Source organism: Vipera berus (assembly GCF_964194415.1).
Source record: "Vipera berus genome assembly, chromosome: 1".
NCBI classification, from domain to species: Eukaryota; Metazoa; Chordata; class Lepidosauria; order Squamata; family Viperidae; genus Vipera; species Vipera berus.
This window is the reverse complement of record NC_138202.1, coordinates 281,984,316-282,002,067: the sequence shown is the minus strand read 5'-3', so window position 1 is coordinate 282,002,067 and position 17,752 is coordinate 281,984,316. Positions and strand designations below refer to the sequence as shown.

General features: G+C 37.4%; 1 protein-coding gene across 1 annotated transcript in view; it reads left to right on the top strand.

Moving 5' to 3' along the window:
- PDE10A (phosphodiesterase 10A) overlaps positions 1–17,752 on the top strand; it is a gene marked incomplete at its 3' end in the record, with an annotated part of 141,805 nt that overhangs the window by 47,241 nt on the left and 76,812 nt on the right. Inside the window, exon 2 of the mRNA XM_081313442.1 lies at positions 6,549–6,677. Coding sequence (XP_081169568.1) covers positions 6,549–6,677 — 129 coding nt within the window. The remainder of the gene's footprint in view (positions 1–6,548; positions 6,678–17,752) is intronic.

Sequence of the window (17,752 nt, the reverse complement as noted above, 5' to 3'; positions counted from 1 at the left end):
AGAACAGGAAGTGAATCACTTCCCTTTTGCAAAATTGACTCCATTATACAGGCATTAGTTTTACTATCCTTCTGAAATTTAAAGGTTTTCCCAGTTACCGACAACTCTGTATTAAACATAATCTTCAGAACAAAAATATGCTAATCATTTCCTTGAAACTCTGAAGATACAAATATTGTTCTTGCATGCAGGTCCTGAATCTGTCATTTTCAAAATTGATGGCATTAATTTCACTTTCCCAAAATTATTTTAGTTGCAAAAAGAAAAGAAAAAAAACCCTTACACATAATTGCTATAAGAGCAAACAATAGAATATACCATGTATGACAACATCTTGCAACGTTAGTCTAGATATAACAAAGTGATTTTGGGGATGGGGACATATACTGATTTCCAATAAAACAGTGAGAGGCTCTTATTTCCAAATACCAAATCAGATCTACATCATAGATAAAGCAGGTTATTTTGATGAACTGCTGAATTGGGTCTGAAACAAATCCTTAAGTGGAGTGTATTATTACTATTTATTTTGTTTCTGCTCCATAAATTTATATTTTTTCTATCTTCCCATACATGCAGAATGGCATATGGATAAGGAATTTATTCAGTGCTCTTCTCAGAACAACTTTAACATTGTTAGAAATAGTGATATTTTGTGGCCATTCTCAGAGTGAACTGGAATGTGATTTTAAAATTTATATGTACATATGTATGTATGTATGTACTTATTTATTCATTTATAACATATATACAGCAGTCATCTCACATCACTCATTTCACATGGTAGAGGACAGGAAGGCCTGGAGGAACGTTGTCCATGGGGTCACGATGGGTCGGACATGACTTCGCAACTAGCAACAACAACAACATCTCATATAAGTGACTCTGGGTAGTTTACAATAAAAATATAAAAAATGGTATAAAAGCATAACCCCCCCAAGTTAAAAAAGAGCTAAGAACAAAGTTAAAATGAAAACATTATAGATTAAAAAAGGTAGAAGATGCAAAACAGATTTTGGGAAAACTTTTTTAAACACTTTGTATAACTCTAGTTATTATGGAATGCACAGGTTTTTTTATCCTTACTGTTATTGTTATCCTGTACGATTTGTTCCAATACCCCATTTATCATTAAATTGTCCTGATTTCCCCAAATCTGGGACAGACCTTGTTACTCTGACAACACTGAAGCTGACATGACTCTCTTAGTATGTCTCTCTCTCTCATGTCTGACATAAGAAGGTGAGGTGTTAGACGGCCTTTGCCTAAGGTAGGTACCATCCAGGCTTTGAATCCAGGTCTCATGTGTCAGAGTGGCACTCTAACCATTATGCTATGCAGCTGCTCATGGAAAATAAGCCCAAAGTGGTCCAGTGATGGTAGGAGCATTTGGGGCTATGGCTCCTAACCTGGGAAAGTGGCTCCAACAGATTCCAGAAACAATGTCAGTTCTTTCTGTCTAGAAGAGTGTTGTGTTAGGAGCAGCTAAGATACTGCACAGATAAGGGAGAATATTTGTAGCTCAGGGTTGAAATAAATATTTATATATCCCTTCTCACTTTCTCAATTATTTTTCCCTGTCTTGGATCCTTCACTTGAAAAGAATATTACAAAATTGTTGTGGTTTTGAATTCTAATTTTTGAACAAAGGAAGAATCCATTTAATGATATTAGTATCTGAAGCATGCAATACAATGCAAACAAATATCTGAGTGCCTTAAAAAGCTATTATAGAAATGCTATTCCTTATTGATGGAATCTTGTATTGGTGAGAGGTAAGGAACAATTCTGCTATCATTCATTCTTCCTGAATAGCGAATATTGTGAGGAATGTATAATGGCTATGATCACAGCATTCTGAATATGGGTAGTTCTCAATTTATGACTGTAATTGAGCCTGGCCTTATAGTCGTAAGTCATTGCTGTTGCAAGCTGAGGCACTGTAGGAGAGAGACTGGCAGAGAGAGAGGGAGGGGGTTAAACGAGGCATCAGTTTAGAATTGTTATGTAACCACAAAAGAATGAAGTCCAACCCTCTTTGAATGCCTTTACTGCTTTTCCAATTCTGTCTGGGTGCTGACCATTAATCTGACTAAATTTCTGTGCATAGTATTTTGTGCCTGATAGACATCCATGACCAGAAGTAATTTTCCAGCCTTTTTTTGCAGTGGTTGTTAAGCAAACCCATTCATTTGAACTACAGTCATGTGATCACAAAATACCATGATGGGTCATAAAGCTGTCCCACTGACATGCAGTCATGTGACCATGGGGGCAGCAAGACTATTTATGGGCTACAAAACATCCATTTTGTGGCTGTTATAATTTTATATAGTTATAAAACAAATAGCCATTAAGTGAGGATCCTTGTACTAACTTCTAGTATCCAGATGCTGCTGTAATGGGAGGTAAAAATGTGTGAACTTGTGACACAAATACACACCTGCATACATGTATAATCTCTTACAGTATATATAAACTGAGTCTGTGAATTGAGGAATTCCTCATTTAAATCTTATTATTGTTCTTTAGCAGGGTAGTTTTAAGATTATATAGTATATCCTATGAGAGTAAACAAACTCATCATTTTTACTGTATATGGTTGCTGCAAAATATCTAACACATAAGAAATCCTTCCAATAGTTTGGAAACACAGTGATGACGGTAATGAACATTATTCACACTGCTAATGTAAAAAAAATGTTTATCTCCCATATACTCTCACTGAGAAGCAGTAGTTAAGGCGTCCCCAGCAGAACTAATTAACACTTTTATATGCAGAGTGTTTTTTGTTTGTAAAAACATGTAACTTACTCCCTCTAGGCAATTTGATGTACTTGTTTCCGATACGTCTTTGAAAAATATTTGTATCATACTAGTTACAAAGGTAGGAATATTTTTCTGGTGAACTAATTTTTTTAAAAATATTGTATATCAAAGCTCATAAAGTTTTAAGAGAAATGCAAGCTGCTGCTTTGTAGTGTTTTGATAATACTACTTGATTTAAACTTAGTGATTGTGATCCTGTATTATTATGAACAACGAAGTACACGGACATCAGTTGGATATAAGTAAGGGTGAGAAAGATGCTCAACAAAAATGAAATTCTTTTGCCTATATTAAACATTTTCTGCTTAAATCTCTTATATCTCTCAGGGTATAATTATTGCTTTTATTTATCTATTTGATCAAATTGGTACTGGCACGGCTGCCTTTGTTTATGGTTTCTTTACTGTTTTAAAGAGATAGTTTAAATTTTATGATATACGAAATGCAGGCATATTCTAGCAAGTTTTAGTCATTGGTAGACACATTCCCTGATAAAAAGTATAAATTAGTTTGTGAAATGGGATAAATTAAAGGAACATATCACTGAAAATCAGTTTGTAAAGAATGTGCTTTACTGAATTTTCTCAGGCTTTGCATTTTGGCATAGGAATTGCAGTATTGGGAGGGAAGCCAGCACCTTACTGAAAGAAAAAAATTCTTTATAACAAGTCATATTTATCCTGCAGAATGCCAATGTATTGTCTCCTTTTTTTACCAAGAGGAAAACAAAAGTGTCAGTGTTATTCCTGTTTTAAAGAGGAGTTCAATTATGTGCTCAATGTTCTACCATGTTACTTAACAAAACTGATTTGTTTCCTAGCTATCCACTCTGATTTTTGCAGTAAAAATCTTCCCATGTAATTTCTTCCTTTTATTTTCTTGTACATTCAGGCTACAACCTCATAAGTATGGTTGTCTCTAAAGTATGGGCATTACCATGGTTCCATTTTCTTCTTCCTTGTGTCTTTTCCTTACAGTTAACTGTATTTTTAAAGTTATAAATGGAATTTTAGCTGAAGATGGAATTCATTTCATGTATGAATGAGCAAGGATCAATCTTGGCATGTAGAGAAAAAGTAGATAAGCTTTGGGACGTTTTTCACATTACGTGTGAGACTCTTTTCTAATGTTCTGAAATCTGTTAGGAGCTATTTTTGATCCTGTTTTCTATGGAAGATGTCACGCCAGGTGGCAGTACATAGCTGTCTGGGCTGATATTAGTGAGGATCAGCGGGATCAAACCCAGTTAATATACAGGAGACCACCAGGAAATCTGAGGATTACATGGGGAAGTCAAAAAAGGCAGCAGTGGATAGTTTTTTTCATTGTTGACAAAAGAACCTCCTATATGGACATAATTCATGTCCTAATCACAGGAGTAAAGCTTGACTTAAGGGGTTTATTCATTCATTCATTCATTCATTCATTCATTCATTCATTCATTCATTCATTCATTCATTTAGTCCGGAGAAGCAAAGAAGCAGAAGGAGCCATGCTGCACTAACATATAGCAAACCTTTATGCTTGCAGCATACAGTACTATTGTATGTTGACCTCTTTTCATTTTTGAACTGCAAAACTACATTTAAACCATTTAGGATCAACAAACGTTCAGAGTCTTTGGAAGTCGTGTGACATATAAATTTAATAAACTATTATTCTTTTTAACAAAAGCAGCAATTTGACCACTTGATTATCACTTTCCAGCTTTGTATGTTATCACTAATCATGACATTGTCTTTCTGACTGAATCTGGAAATACCTCAGTGGAACTTGGCATTTTTTAACTTACAATTTTGTTATGTGCTGCAAAAAATGGAGTTTTTCTTTATGTTATCACTCTTATAATAAATAAATAGATAGATAGATAGATAGATAGATAGATAGATAGATAGATAGATAGATAGATAGATAGATAACATTTATTGTCATTTTTTACTGTGGGGACAATGGTACACATTAAAAATGAAATTTAGTTGCTTGCTCTCAAAGTGTACACATACATAACACACATTTAAACATCCTATATACAACATATGTACAGTCCTACACCCTTACATATAACATATAAATATTAATCACTGTCCATCTTGAATACATAATGGAAGGAGGAAGCTTTAGAGTTCACAAGGTTTACTGCTTTCCTTATCCTTAATCATCAAAGCCATTAGCTTTACAATTCTTTCTTTTCAATAAATAATTGCAGCTTTGTGATGTAATACAAACCATGCCTAATTTTTTCTTTTAAAACTTACTCTTCTAGTTAACATCTACTTCAGATAGTCCCTGACTTGCAAATGACTTACATTCATTTAGTGATTGTTTGAAGTTATAGTGCACTGACAAAAGTGATTTATGATCATTTTTCACACTTAACAACTGATGCAGCATTCACACGGTCAAGTGATCAGAATTTGGATGCTTGGCAACTGGCTCATATTTATGATGATTGCAGTGTCCTGGGGTCATGTACCAGACCTGACAAGCAAAATCAATAGGGAAGCCAGTCACTTAACAACCATGTTACTAATTTAATAACTGCAGTGATTCACTTAACAGTTGGGGCAAGAAAGGTTGTAAAATGGGACAAAACTCACTTAACAACTGCCTCTCTTAGCAACATAAGTTTGGGGCTCTTTGTGGTCATAAGGTGTGGACTGTTGGTGTGTTTATCTCAGTGTCTTGGATTTTACTTGTAGTGGGGACATTTTTGCTTTGTTTTTTTAAAGGGTAGAATGGTCCCTGCGACCACATATTGCCTCACTTTATGCCTCCATGTGCTGCCACTGGACACTATTCTGTTGTGACTGCAGACTCTATTTTCTCAGCTTTAGTTGCCTCTCAGAATCAGAAGTGCTTTTAACCTACTTGTGTGTATTTTCAGATCTTCAGTCTGTGTGAACAGGCAACAATGTGTATGAGTTGTAAAATGGGTGGGGATGAAATTATGGCACTCTTAATACTTAGCTTTCTTTGATTTTTCTGTTATTTTCATATATGTATTTAAAATTTATTTGGATTCATATATGTCAGAAATCAATAACAGATGACTTTACTGTACAATGTTTCACTGTGCCTGTTTCCAATTTAACATACCATATTTTCTAATATTGAGTTTGTTGATGTTTCAACTTAGATTTCCTCTTCGTTTTTGCTATATGAAAATCTTTTGCTTGTGTGGTTAACATAAATGCAGTTTCAAATCCTTCAAATCCTTGGCTCTCTACATGCCATCATATTGCTTTTTGTATGAAACAGGATCAGCTTCAGGTTGCTTAAACTAGGTTTATCATTCATATCCCAAAGGTGCTTTTTCCAAAAGGCAACTGGATTTTCTTTCTTTTTCTTTTTTGTTCTTTCTGAAGAACTGAACTGAAGAAGCTTTTTGAATGAGAAGTAAAATGTTTTCGAAGAAAAAAAAAAGCCAGAACGTCTAGTTGCCTTTTGGAAAAAGCACCTTTGGGACAACCATGACCTGGATGATTGAGAATCTGCATAGACATTTCTCATTCATAATTATCCCTTAATAATCTTCCGTGTAGCATTCTGTTTGCTGAGTGTGTCTTATTTTATCTCTTTATGGCCTTTGAATTAAGCATTGTAAAGCCTTTCCTGAGATATTCCTAGCACAATAGAGCTAATTTCTAATTTTGATATTTTTCTTGTTACGTTTTCCCTTGAAATAGTGATGGTATAAACAATAATGTTCTCTTTTGCAGGTTTGACAGATGAAAAAGTGAAGGCCTATCTTTCTCTTCACCCTCAGGTACTGGATGAATTTGTGTTAGAGAGTGTTGGTGCTGAAACGGTGGAAAAATGGCTACAACGGAAACAAAATAAAGAGAAAGGTACATTCTTATTAACTTTGAAAACCTCTGGACAAATGTTTATTGTTGTCTGCACTTAGAATGTATTTATATTTTTACTTTTGTAAATGCACATCATTAACTTAAAAAAATGGTATGCTTATAAACCCCCTTCTACATACATACACACACAAACACACACACACACACACACACTATTACTATTTGAGATAACTGTTCAAAATCCCAGCTACAGCTCCTGGAGCTTTCCTTAGAGCTGTAGCAGAATAGGAGCAATGCTGACCACTTGTTGCCTTTATTATGGAACCACACAAGTTCTCCATATTTTTGCCAGACCTTCTTGTAATACAAGAACTAGCATTTTAAATGTTGTTGTTGTTGTTAGCTGCAAAGTTGTGTCCGACCCATCGCGACCCCATGGACAACGTTCCTCCAGGCCTTCCTGTCCTCTACCATCTTCTGGAGTCCATTTAAGCTCACGCCTACTGCTTCAGTGACTCCATCCAGCCACCTCATTCTCCGTCATCCCTTTCTTCTATTGTCCTCAATCTTTCCCAGCATTAGGCTCTTCTCCAGTGAGTCCTTCCTTCTCATCAGGTGGCCAAAGTATTTGAGTTTCAACTTCAGGATCAGGCCTTCTAAAGAGCAGTCAAGGTTGATCTCCTCTAGGACTGACTGGTTTGATCGCCTTGCAGTCCAAGGAACTAGCAGGAGTCTTCTCTAGCACCATAGTTCAAAAGCCTCAATTCTTTGACGCTCAGCCTTTCTTATGGTCCAACTTTCACTGCCATACATTGCAACTGGGAAGACCATAGCCTTGATTATATGCACTTTTGTTGACAGGGTGATGTCTCTGCTTTTTAGTGTGCTGTCTAGGTTTGCCATTGCTTTCCTCCCCAGGAGCAAGTGTCTCTTAATTTCTTGGCTACAGTCTCCATCTGCAGTGATCTTGGAGCCCAGGAAAATAAAATCTGTCACTACCTCCATTTCTTCCCCATCTATTTGCCAGGAATTGAGAGGGGCAGATGCCATGATCTTGGTTTTCTTAATATTAAGTTTCAAGCCAACTTTTGCACTCTCCTTCTTCACCCGCAACAAGAAGCTCTTTAGTTCTTCTTCACTTTCTGCCATTAGAGTGGTATCATCTGTATATCTTAGGTTGTTAATATTTCTCCCGGCAATCTTAATTCCAACTTTTGATTCCTCTAGCCCTGCCTTTCTCATGATGTACTCTGCATATAAGTTAAATAGGCAAGGCTAGGTAAGCGATCTCATCGCTCATCTCCTAAATTGAACCTTCTTTTAAGCCATACAAAACGGCTCCTGCAAGGTTGGGGAATTTTTTTTTTAGGAAAGTAGACCAAATTTTGGGTAAATTTATTTGGCAAGGGAAAAAACCCCGTATAAAAAGGAAAAGGTTGCAGGAGCATAAAACAAAGGGCGGCTTGGGGCTCCCTGTGTGGGAGCTTTGTTACCAAGCCTCTTCCCTGGTTTGGATAAAAGACTGGGTGACTCTTTCAAGGAAAGGTATTTTGACACTTGAAGGGTATGACTTGCAGCGAGGTTGGCATTCTTTTCTGTGGCCACAGAAGGATAAGCAATCTAAATATTTTACTACTCATTACATTAGAGGAAATTTACAAAGGGTTTGGGAGGCGGTTAAAAAACACGTATATATCCAGATCCCCAAATGGGTATCTCCGTTGGAAGCGGTGACCCTCCTGACTGTACATAGTATAAAGAGAAATTGGACCTATGGCGATTTGTTGGATGAGGATGGGAGACTTAGATCCAGAGCTGGCCTCCAAATTAGAGGATTCAACATAGATTGGTGGTCTTATGCCCAAATACAAATTAGAACTGCCAGAGACAAACAGTAGTATGGTATTGCTCTTCAATTACAAACAGTTGATAAACTACTTTTGGGTAGTCAAAGAAAATTTATTTCTAATGCATACAATCTTCTTCTGTCCAGTTATATGGCAGAAGAGAATGTAGAAGACACGATGATTGCCTGGGGAAGAAATATTGGGAGGACAATACAACTTGATACGTGGCAGAACTTATGGAATAAGACCATGAAACTGACTCTATCCTCCTCTTTTAAGGAAAAGTTTTATAAAATGATCTATCGTTGGTATCTCCCCCCTGTTAGAATCACTAAAATGTTTCCAGGATCCTCTAACAGATGCTGGAAATGTTGTTCAGCCAAGGGTACCTTCTTCCACCAGTGGTGGACCTGTTCATATGCCAGATGGTATTGGAGAAAAATTCAACAGTGGTTGTTGGAAATAACAGGCGTGAGCTTCCCTATGCAGCCAGACCTCTATTTATTGGGTATGAGACCGGTTAATATTGATAAAAGAGATTGGTATATATTTGTTCATGTTTCAACAGCAGCGAGGATGGCTTTTGCACAACTGTGGAAGGACCCAGATATTCCTCCTGATCATTTGATAATAAATAAGATTCTCTGTTGTGCCGAGATGGACAGGTTAATGTACATCCTAAAAGATAAATGTGAATCACTATATAATATAATTTGAATGGTGTGATAGTTTGAACATTCTTTGGCACTGCCTTTCTTTGGAATTGGAAAGTAAACTGATCTTTCCAATCCTGTGGCCACTGTTGAGTTTTCCAAATTTGCTGGCAAATTGAGTGTAGCACTTTTACTGCATCGTCGTTTAAGATTTTGAATAGCTCAGCTGGAATACTGTCACCTCCACTAGCTTTGTTGTTGCTCAGCTTTTCTAAGGCCCACTTCACTTCACATTCTAGGATGTCCGGCTCGAGGTCAGTGACCACCTCATCGTGGTTATCAGGGACGTTAAGCTCATTCTTGTATAGTTCTTCTTTGTAATTTTGCCATCTTTTCTTAATCTCTTCTGCCTCTGTTAGGTCCCTGCCATTTTGGTCCTTTATCATGCCCATTTTTGCATGAAACGTTCCCTTCATCTCTCCAATTTTCTTGAAGAGATCTCTGGTCCTCCCTATTCTATTGTTTTCTTCTATTTCTTTGCACTGTTCATTTAAGAAGGCATTCTTATCTCTTCTAGCTATTCTCTGGAATTCTGCATTCAATTGGGTGTATCTTTCTTTTTCTCCCTTGCCTTTCGCTTCCCTCCTTTCCTCAGCTATTTGCAAAGCTTCCTCAAATAGCCATTTTGCTTTCTTGCATTTCTTTTTCTTTGGGATGGTTTTAGTTGGTTTTAAATATAGCATGTTAAATATAGCAGTATCAATCATTTTATGACCTCATCTTTCATTATGAAAATAAATTCATTATACATTTAGTTTTTAGTTGCAAAAGTGTGTTTTTTCCCATTTTAATAGTGCAATTTTTCCATTATATCAGTAATACAAGGTAATATATAAGATGAGAGGACAAATCAGCCTAAATTAATTTCACCAGTTAATCAATTTTTCATGAGTTTCAAAGTTAGCTTTATTCCATTTTGATATGAAATTGTAATTTGAAAAAGGTTCATAAAATTGTATTGAGTTTTTATGCACATTATAAGTTCTCTCTAATGTGCCCTTTTCTAAATATTAGCAATTATATGAATTTTCATGCACATTTCAATCAGAAAAGCAAAGTTTGGAAAAGTGTACACAATTGCATTTTAGTGCATATACATTCTAAATGTAGAAATCCATCTGGTTGAATTAAAAGTCGAATCAAAGGGTTTCTTTATCTCTCAAGGTACACATTGATATTCTACACTGCAGTGTCAGTTTTGCATTAAAAGAATGGATCAAAATTAGCATTTAAAAAAAAAGTTGAATGAGACCTATAGGCTGGCTCAGTGGTACCTATCTGAGCTGTGGATTGCTTATCTAGATGAAATGAGCATGACATAAAAGTTAATTAGAAATCTGTCTTTCCTTCAGCCGCCCAAACTCTCAGCTCAGGCGGCCCCGGAGAGCTCAACCCCTACCTGGGGCCTCACCCCCTCCTCTTCTCCCGAGGAGGGGGCTTCAAATCCATCTAAACAGCTGATCGGCGCTGTTTACGATGGAAAAACACAGCTGCGGAGCGGGCAGCCCGAAAACGGCTGTCTTCGGCGTCGCGTCGCCACCGGAACAAGCCTGGGTTGCTCCGAGCTGCGCAGCGCCCCTGCTCTGGGATTTATGGAGCAGAGCCAGGCGTTAGCAACCACCCCTGCCAAAAGGAAATACTTTTGATTGTCAAGATGCAGGCAGAGCGGTACAGGAGGTCAAGGTGATGTGGACTCTTATCTTTACTCTCTAGCTCAATGGATTTTATAGCTTTAAAGTGAAAGTGCGCAATAAGTGAAAGTGGGGGAAGATGGCGGCTAAAACATCTAAAGTTCTTCGGAGTGCAAGGTCTTCCCTGGTGCAACAGACCTCATTGCAAGCTTTGCTTCCTCCTGCACCTCCTCCGGCATTGACGCTTAAGGATTTACAAGACGCTCTTGGAAAGCATTCACAATTGATGTCTGACATGATGGATGAAAAGTTGAAAAAGCTGGAGGAGAAAATGGAGGAGAAAATGGAGAAATTGGAGAAGAAGATGGAAGAGAAGTTTAGAGCAATGAGGGTGGACATGTTGTCTATGATTGAATCTGTAGCTGAATGTGTGCAACAGCTAGATGTAAAAGTGAAGGATCTCAGTCAAAAGAACTCTATATTAGAAGCAAAGGTATTAGAAAATGAAAATATAAGGGATAAAATGGACGGAGAATTGAGCCTTGTTCAGTATCATCAGATGCAGTATGCTATTAGAATCAGGGGTTTAAAGGAGAATTGTAAAGAAGATTTAAAGCAGCTGATTTCTGAGGCTCTGGAAGGGGTATTGGGCCAGCCAGCATCTGAAATTGAGGGAAATATGGACAAAATTTTTCGTGTAAATTCATGGATTGCAAGACAGAGGAAGTTACCCAGAGATGTGGTGGTCTATTTTACAAAGAGAGTAATTAGAGATGAAGTCATTCAAGCTGCTTATGATACTAAATTGGTAGTGGCTGAGCAAGAAGTCTTGGTTTTAAAAGAGATTCCTTCGAAGATTTTAAGGAGAAGGAAAGATTTTGCATTTCTAGTACAGGAACGTAAGAAATGTGATATTAAGTTTAGATGGGAGATTCCAGTTGGACTGGTGGTGACGCATGAAGGTAAAAGACATCGTCTGGTTACTGTGGCCCAGGCACGTGATTTTTATAGCAATGTGTTAAAAGCAACTCCCCTATCATTTTTGGAAGCTGTAAAGGGATACGGCGAGGGAAAGCTTCAAGATGTTGCAGATAGACAGATAGAGGACAATGGTGTTGGAGGGGATCAAGATACAGTTTCATCGGATGTTGTAGGAGGCCAGAGGATGACGCGTGCCGCCCTAAGAAGAGCGAGACGAGAGCAAGAGCAAGACCAGCAGAAAGTTATGGAACCTCCAAAGTGTACTTACAGTGAAGCTGTGGAAGGGGCGCGGTCCAAAGAAGTTTTGGGGGTCATGACAGACGTACTCCAAAAGCTTTGGGGCGTTAAGATTGGTGATTAAATTTTTAAATTAGAATGTCAATGGATTAAATTTATCATAGAGGAGAAAGTTTTTTTTAAATATTTAACACAATTTAAGATTGATGTTATTTGCTTGTTAGAAAAGTATATGAGGGTTATGGACTAAAAGTATGTGTTGAACTAAGAATGGGTATGCAAGCTCCTAATTAACAACAAGTTGTCTAATAGACTGCTTAAACCTTTTTTTTTTTTACTCTTTTTATTTGAACTCAAGGATGATTTGGAAATGCGAGACATTTGGTGTGATACATGCAAGAACTATTTTTGATCATAGTTTAGTTTGGTTGGAGATTATTAAGGTTAATAGAGATAGGCGCTTTTGGCGTGTAACTGAGAATTTGTTTAGAAATTAGAGAAAGGTTGGAGAATCTAAATAGTAGGTGAAAGTTTTTTTTTCTTTTTTTTTTTGAAATTAATATGAATAAGGACTGGGATTAAGAAAATCTATTTTGAGTAAAGCTTTTTTTTGTTTTCCTCTTTTTCTTTTTTACCTCATTTGTAATATTAATATTGTTTGTATTCATTTTATATGAGCTAGAGGGAGATAGAATTAATAGTTTATTGCTGATAACATAGGGGTGCTTATGTTTGTTTTTTGATTTTATACCCTGTATTTAGCTCTGGGAAGTCGGGGGGGGAGGAGGGATTGGGGGAGAGGGATAGGGAGGGTTAGGTAGGGGTGGGGATGGGGGGGATTAAAGTCAAAATGTATTGTAAAACTTTTTAAATAAAAAAAAAGAAATCTGTCTTTCCTTCCTTCATGTTTCCTAACTGCATTGTGGTTCTTTCAGTGTCTTGATTGATCAGCATCACATTTCAATTAACTAAAGGCTTAAAGTTCATCCTATTATACATGCAATAGTTTGCTTGCCTGTCATATTTAATGAATTAGAAGGGTTCCATTTCTCCAGTGATTCTTGGGTGAGGAGATAGTTATGGGAAGTGCTGACTTTTGATAAACTTTCAGCAATAATAACACCGAGAGGAAAAACTTAGGCTGAGGCAGATCTTCTTTCTTAATAGAAAGTGTTAGCCGTTTTTTTTGGCAAGGCTTGTTATCTGCTGCTGTGATTCCATGTGAAGTCTATTTACTGGCTTATTTCATTCATAAGAGAGAGAGAGAGCCACCCTGTCAAGTAAGTTCCTCAGTCCCTGAGGAAACACCGAAAAATATCTTTCTCTCCCTTCTGTATAACCAGTGGTACGGGTACCACCTGTGGTACACGGGCACCTGGCAGGTGGTACGCAACCATCCTAGAAAAGTGGTAGCGTGGGAGGGGAATGAACTGAACTGGTGGCAGCGGCGCACAAGCCTGAGCGAGAGATGCTGGAGCTGCAGGGCTGCCAGGGCTGAGTGGAAGCGCCAGGATCAGCGCCAGGCTCCAGCTGGAGCTCGGTGGTAATCCTGGTGCTTCTGCTGAGCCCAGAAGAAGCACCAATCAGCTGGAATGTTGCAGCATCTCCAGGGTCTTGTGATTTATATTCAAATGCTTGGCAACTGATTCTTATTTATGATGGTCACAGTGTCCCAGGGTCATGTGAAGTGACCAAAACCTGCAGCAACCACCCAGCAGAGGGGGGGGGATAAAAACCAAACACCCCCCCTCCCCAGTTCTCCTGCCAATCCTCAACAGAAATGCTCACAACAATGAAAACCTTGGACAGGAGTAAGAGCGCCGCCTAGTGGGCAGGCAGGTGTCTTGCTCAGCTGTGGCTTGGGGGGCACTTTTTCAGTGCCATTGTAACTTCGAACAGTCACTAAGTGTACTCTTGTAAGTTGAGGACTACCTGTACTTCATCACTTTTTTCCTCTTTTTTTGGTTATCCAAGTTTTTGACAACTTGCTAGGCAACTGGTGGTACTTGGATGTTGCCATATCCTAAAAGTGGTACAATGGGTGAAAAGGTTGAAAAGACCTGGTATAATGCACACAAATAGTTAGATCAACTCAAAAGAGGTCAGGGAGCACTGCCACTCTTGACTCTCTTCCCCCCTCCCCATTTATTCAGAAGCTGAAGGCAACATATATAGCCCTACTCATTTTTCCCCAAAGCAAATTTTTATGGCTGTGAGTAGACTTGAACCTGGGATTTCGTTGTCCAGCCCAACACATTAATCAGTATACATCACCTCCTCTCTTCTTGTGGCATGCAAGATAATGTGATCTTGCTGGTTGCTTATACATACCTCCTACTTTTCAGCAGTTACTCACAGACCTGTCTGGGAAGCGAGACATAGCAATCCGTCTCCTTGTTTATGGCTTGCATGCCAGCACTCTTCCTCTGATTTCTTGGCTTGTTTCTTTCCACTGGCCATTGACACGAGGAAGATGTAAAAATACTGTTAAATAAACAAATAATGGCACCAGTATTCTGTGATACTTTTTTCCCCAGTTTTCTATTCATTCTAATTTCAAAAATATTATTTATATTATTCCAGCCAGGTTCCCACCCCCAATATATTGGCTAAACAGAGAGCATGTATAAAAAACACTACTCTGTATTTTTTTTCTGACTAAGCAGTTCCCTTTCCTTTTGTAAGGCATGTGACTAGAACAAAACAGTGGTAGTAAGGCCATTAAGAGTATACTCACAGTACTATGGGTGAATTCAATAGTAAAAAGTGGAGAAAGGAGCTGTCTTCTTTAGACTGGAATGTGAACAGAATTAACTTCTTTATTCTGATGTTTAAGATACCTGTTAGAATTCACTGACATAAAAATGCATTGGCCCCCAGTGGTTCCCACCCTAAATAAAAGATTATAATTCTTTCCATAAACCCTTATTTCTTTTTTTAAAAAATATTACTTTTAATAGGAGGATGTTTTATGGGAATATAATGTCAACCAGACTGTACAATATTTTTCTCTTCCTTTTTCCCCTGTGGTCTTTTCTATATGAACTAAAGTGTTTTGTTCACCGAGGTCTTTTATATAACTTCTGAAACTTTCAAACACCTTCAGTTTTTAAAACCTGTGTGAGTAGATGCTTTTATTTTGAGTGCTTTCTTAGTTGAATTTTTAAAACATTATTTTGTATTTCACTTGGTTTTTATTTACTTATATAGTCATCTGCTCTCAAAACTTTATCCATCAGAGGATGATAAGTATTTCTATTCATTAGTCTATTCAGAAACAGACACAACCCAAAGACTTCCTATACTAGACCAGACACGTATCTAACAGAAGAGGTGAATTTTTATAAAGGCATCAAAACAAAACCATTTAAAATAAATTCTATCTTCTCCTTAGAATGGCTTGGTTTCAGATCAGGAAGTTATTCATAAAGGAAGTGGTAGGACATCATTGCAAATAAAAATCTAAACCCTTAGGATTGAAATTAGGGAACATTTCCTACTGTTAACAGCCCCCCTTCCCTTTAGCATGAGAACTGATCATTTTGGCAGACAATAAGTAATCTGAGTAACTGATTTTTAGCTGACTCATATGTAGTTTCCTACTATATTTCACAGTGGCAAGTCTAGTTGTATGCTGCAGGAGAGGATTTGCTGCAAACACCTACTTGGCGTTTGCATTTTGATCTTCATAATGAATATTTCAGAGAGTATCTTTGCTAGAGGTAGGATTGTCCCCATGTGTGTGTATGTGGGAGGTGCGTGTTTAAAAAAATAGTATAAAGCTGAAAGTTTAAGAGTTTTAGAGTTTCATACTATAGCAAGCAACATTTTGTACAATTTATTATGGTACTCTTTTTTGCTAAATTTAAGTTAAAATCTTTAAAAATTAGACCCAAAAGATATTTCAAGTGAATAAAAACTGACCATATGTATTTATTCCATCTATATATCACTATATTTCTCTCCATTCTCCATTAAGAAAAGACCCAAGAAGAAAAATTCAAATACGGTATTCTTTATTTCTTTTAAAATGCAAAATTGGACATTTTAAGTAATATTTGGTCAATGGATATAAAACAAATCATTTCAAGGACAGCGCCTTGCATAGTTGCTAAATTTCTGTAAGGTAATTTTGCTGTAGGTCCAAGAATACCTTTCTGTCCATTCTATAATCTGAGAGATTCCAAATTTATAGTGAGCTGGCCTATAATGACCTAATAGTCATTTAATGGGAGTTCTTTTGTACCTCTAACAGCTCATCTATTGCACGAGAAATTAATGGTTCTATAGTTTTTCACCATAGAGTGGTAATAGGTTGCTGTTATTATTTGAATTAATTTTTATATTATGTGTTCAACCTTCAATAATAGTTTCCACAAATGCTCTGAGTGCAGAAAATTTCCCCCAATTCCAAGTAAGACATTTGTGAAAATTCCTAGTCCATATGATAACTACTTTAGGTGTAGAAGCATTCAGAGTTATCCTGAGTGCATCAGAGATCACTGGTTCACTTTTTATCTGAAAGTTCCTTTCTATTAATAAAGAAAGAAAAATCCATGACAATGTTTTTGCTGAGTATGATGGTCAAGAATAATTTGAAGTCCATATTCTTTTTTCAGACACTTTCTGTTCTCAGGATTGAAACTGCAAAGAATTCTTGCTTAATTTATAGAGTCACATCATAGCTATTTGAGTACCATTACACTGCATGTTCTAACCAGTCATTGTAGTGATACCTATAAGATAGTCATAGAATTCTCTTGTCTGCTGTCATCATTGTCCTCATCTTCCTCTTCCATTATATTGTCTTACTTCTAAAAAGCATTTTGGGTTCAGAAGAGGCAGCCATAGCGAAGAAGGGAACAAATTAAGGTTCTAGGATGCAGGTGACTTTTTTTGTTGGTTAAGGCTGCTCTTAATAGATTGGGGAAGAGTGAATTAAGGCTGCAATGGGTAAAGTTGTCTCATTCTGAGGTACAGAGATTTGTGGAAAGAAATTATTTTTAACTAGTTAATCCTAATTTAAAACTGGTTTATGTGCTGTCCCATTTGAGAATGCTAGGAAGTCATGCCACCAATTTTCAGGATAGCCTACTTCTACTCTAAGCTTTTTCAATTCATCTCTGGTAATGCTGTTTAAGGCCCTACATGGCAGGGGTCCGGAGTACCTTAGAGAACACCTGCTGCCGGCATCAACTTCCCTTCGCCCTGTGCGTTCCCACAGAGAGGGCCTCCTCAGGGTCAGAGAATGTCGATTGATGGCCCCCAGGGGGAGATCCTTCTCTGTGGGCGCCCCGGAGCTATGGAATCAGTTACCGGTTGAGCTCCGGATGGCGCCCGACCTTCGCTCCTTTCGCCGCGATCTAAAAACATTCTTATTCGAACAAGCTGGCCTGGCCTGATGGGGGATTGGTGGGATTTTTTATTGCTGTTTTATTGGGGTTTTAATATTGTATTGACTGTTTTTAGTGGGCATATATTTAATACTTTTTTAATTTTTGTAACTTTGTATTTTTTATTCTTGCCTGTTCACCGCCCTGAGTCCTTCGGGAGAAGGGCGGTATATAAATATTATTAAATAAATAAATAAATAAGGGTTCTGGCACAGAACAATCTTTTTTACTCCTATTTTAAAACAATGAGAAAAGAGCAACCAGCAATTAGACTAGCAATCAAATCTAGGAATAGAAAACAATAGTCTTTAG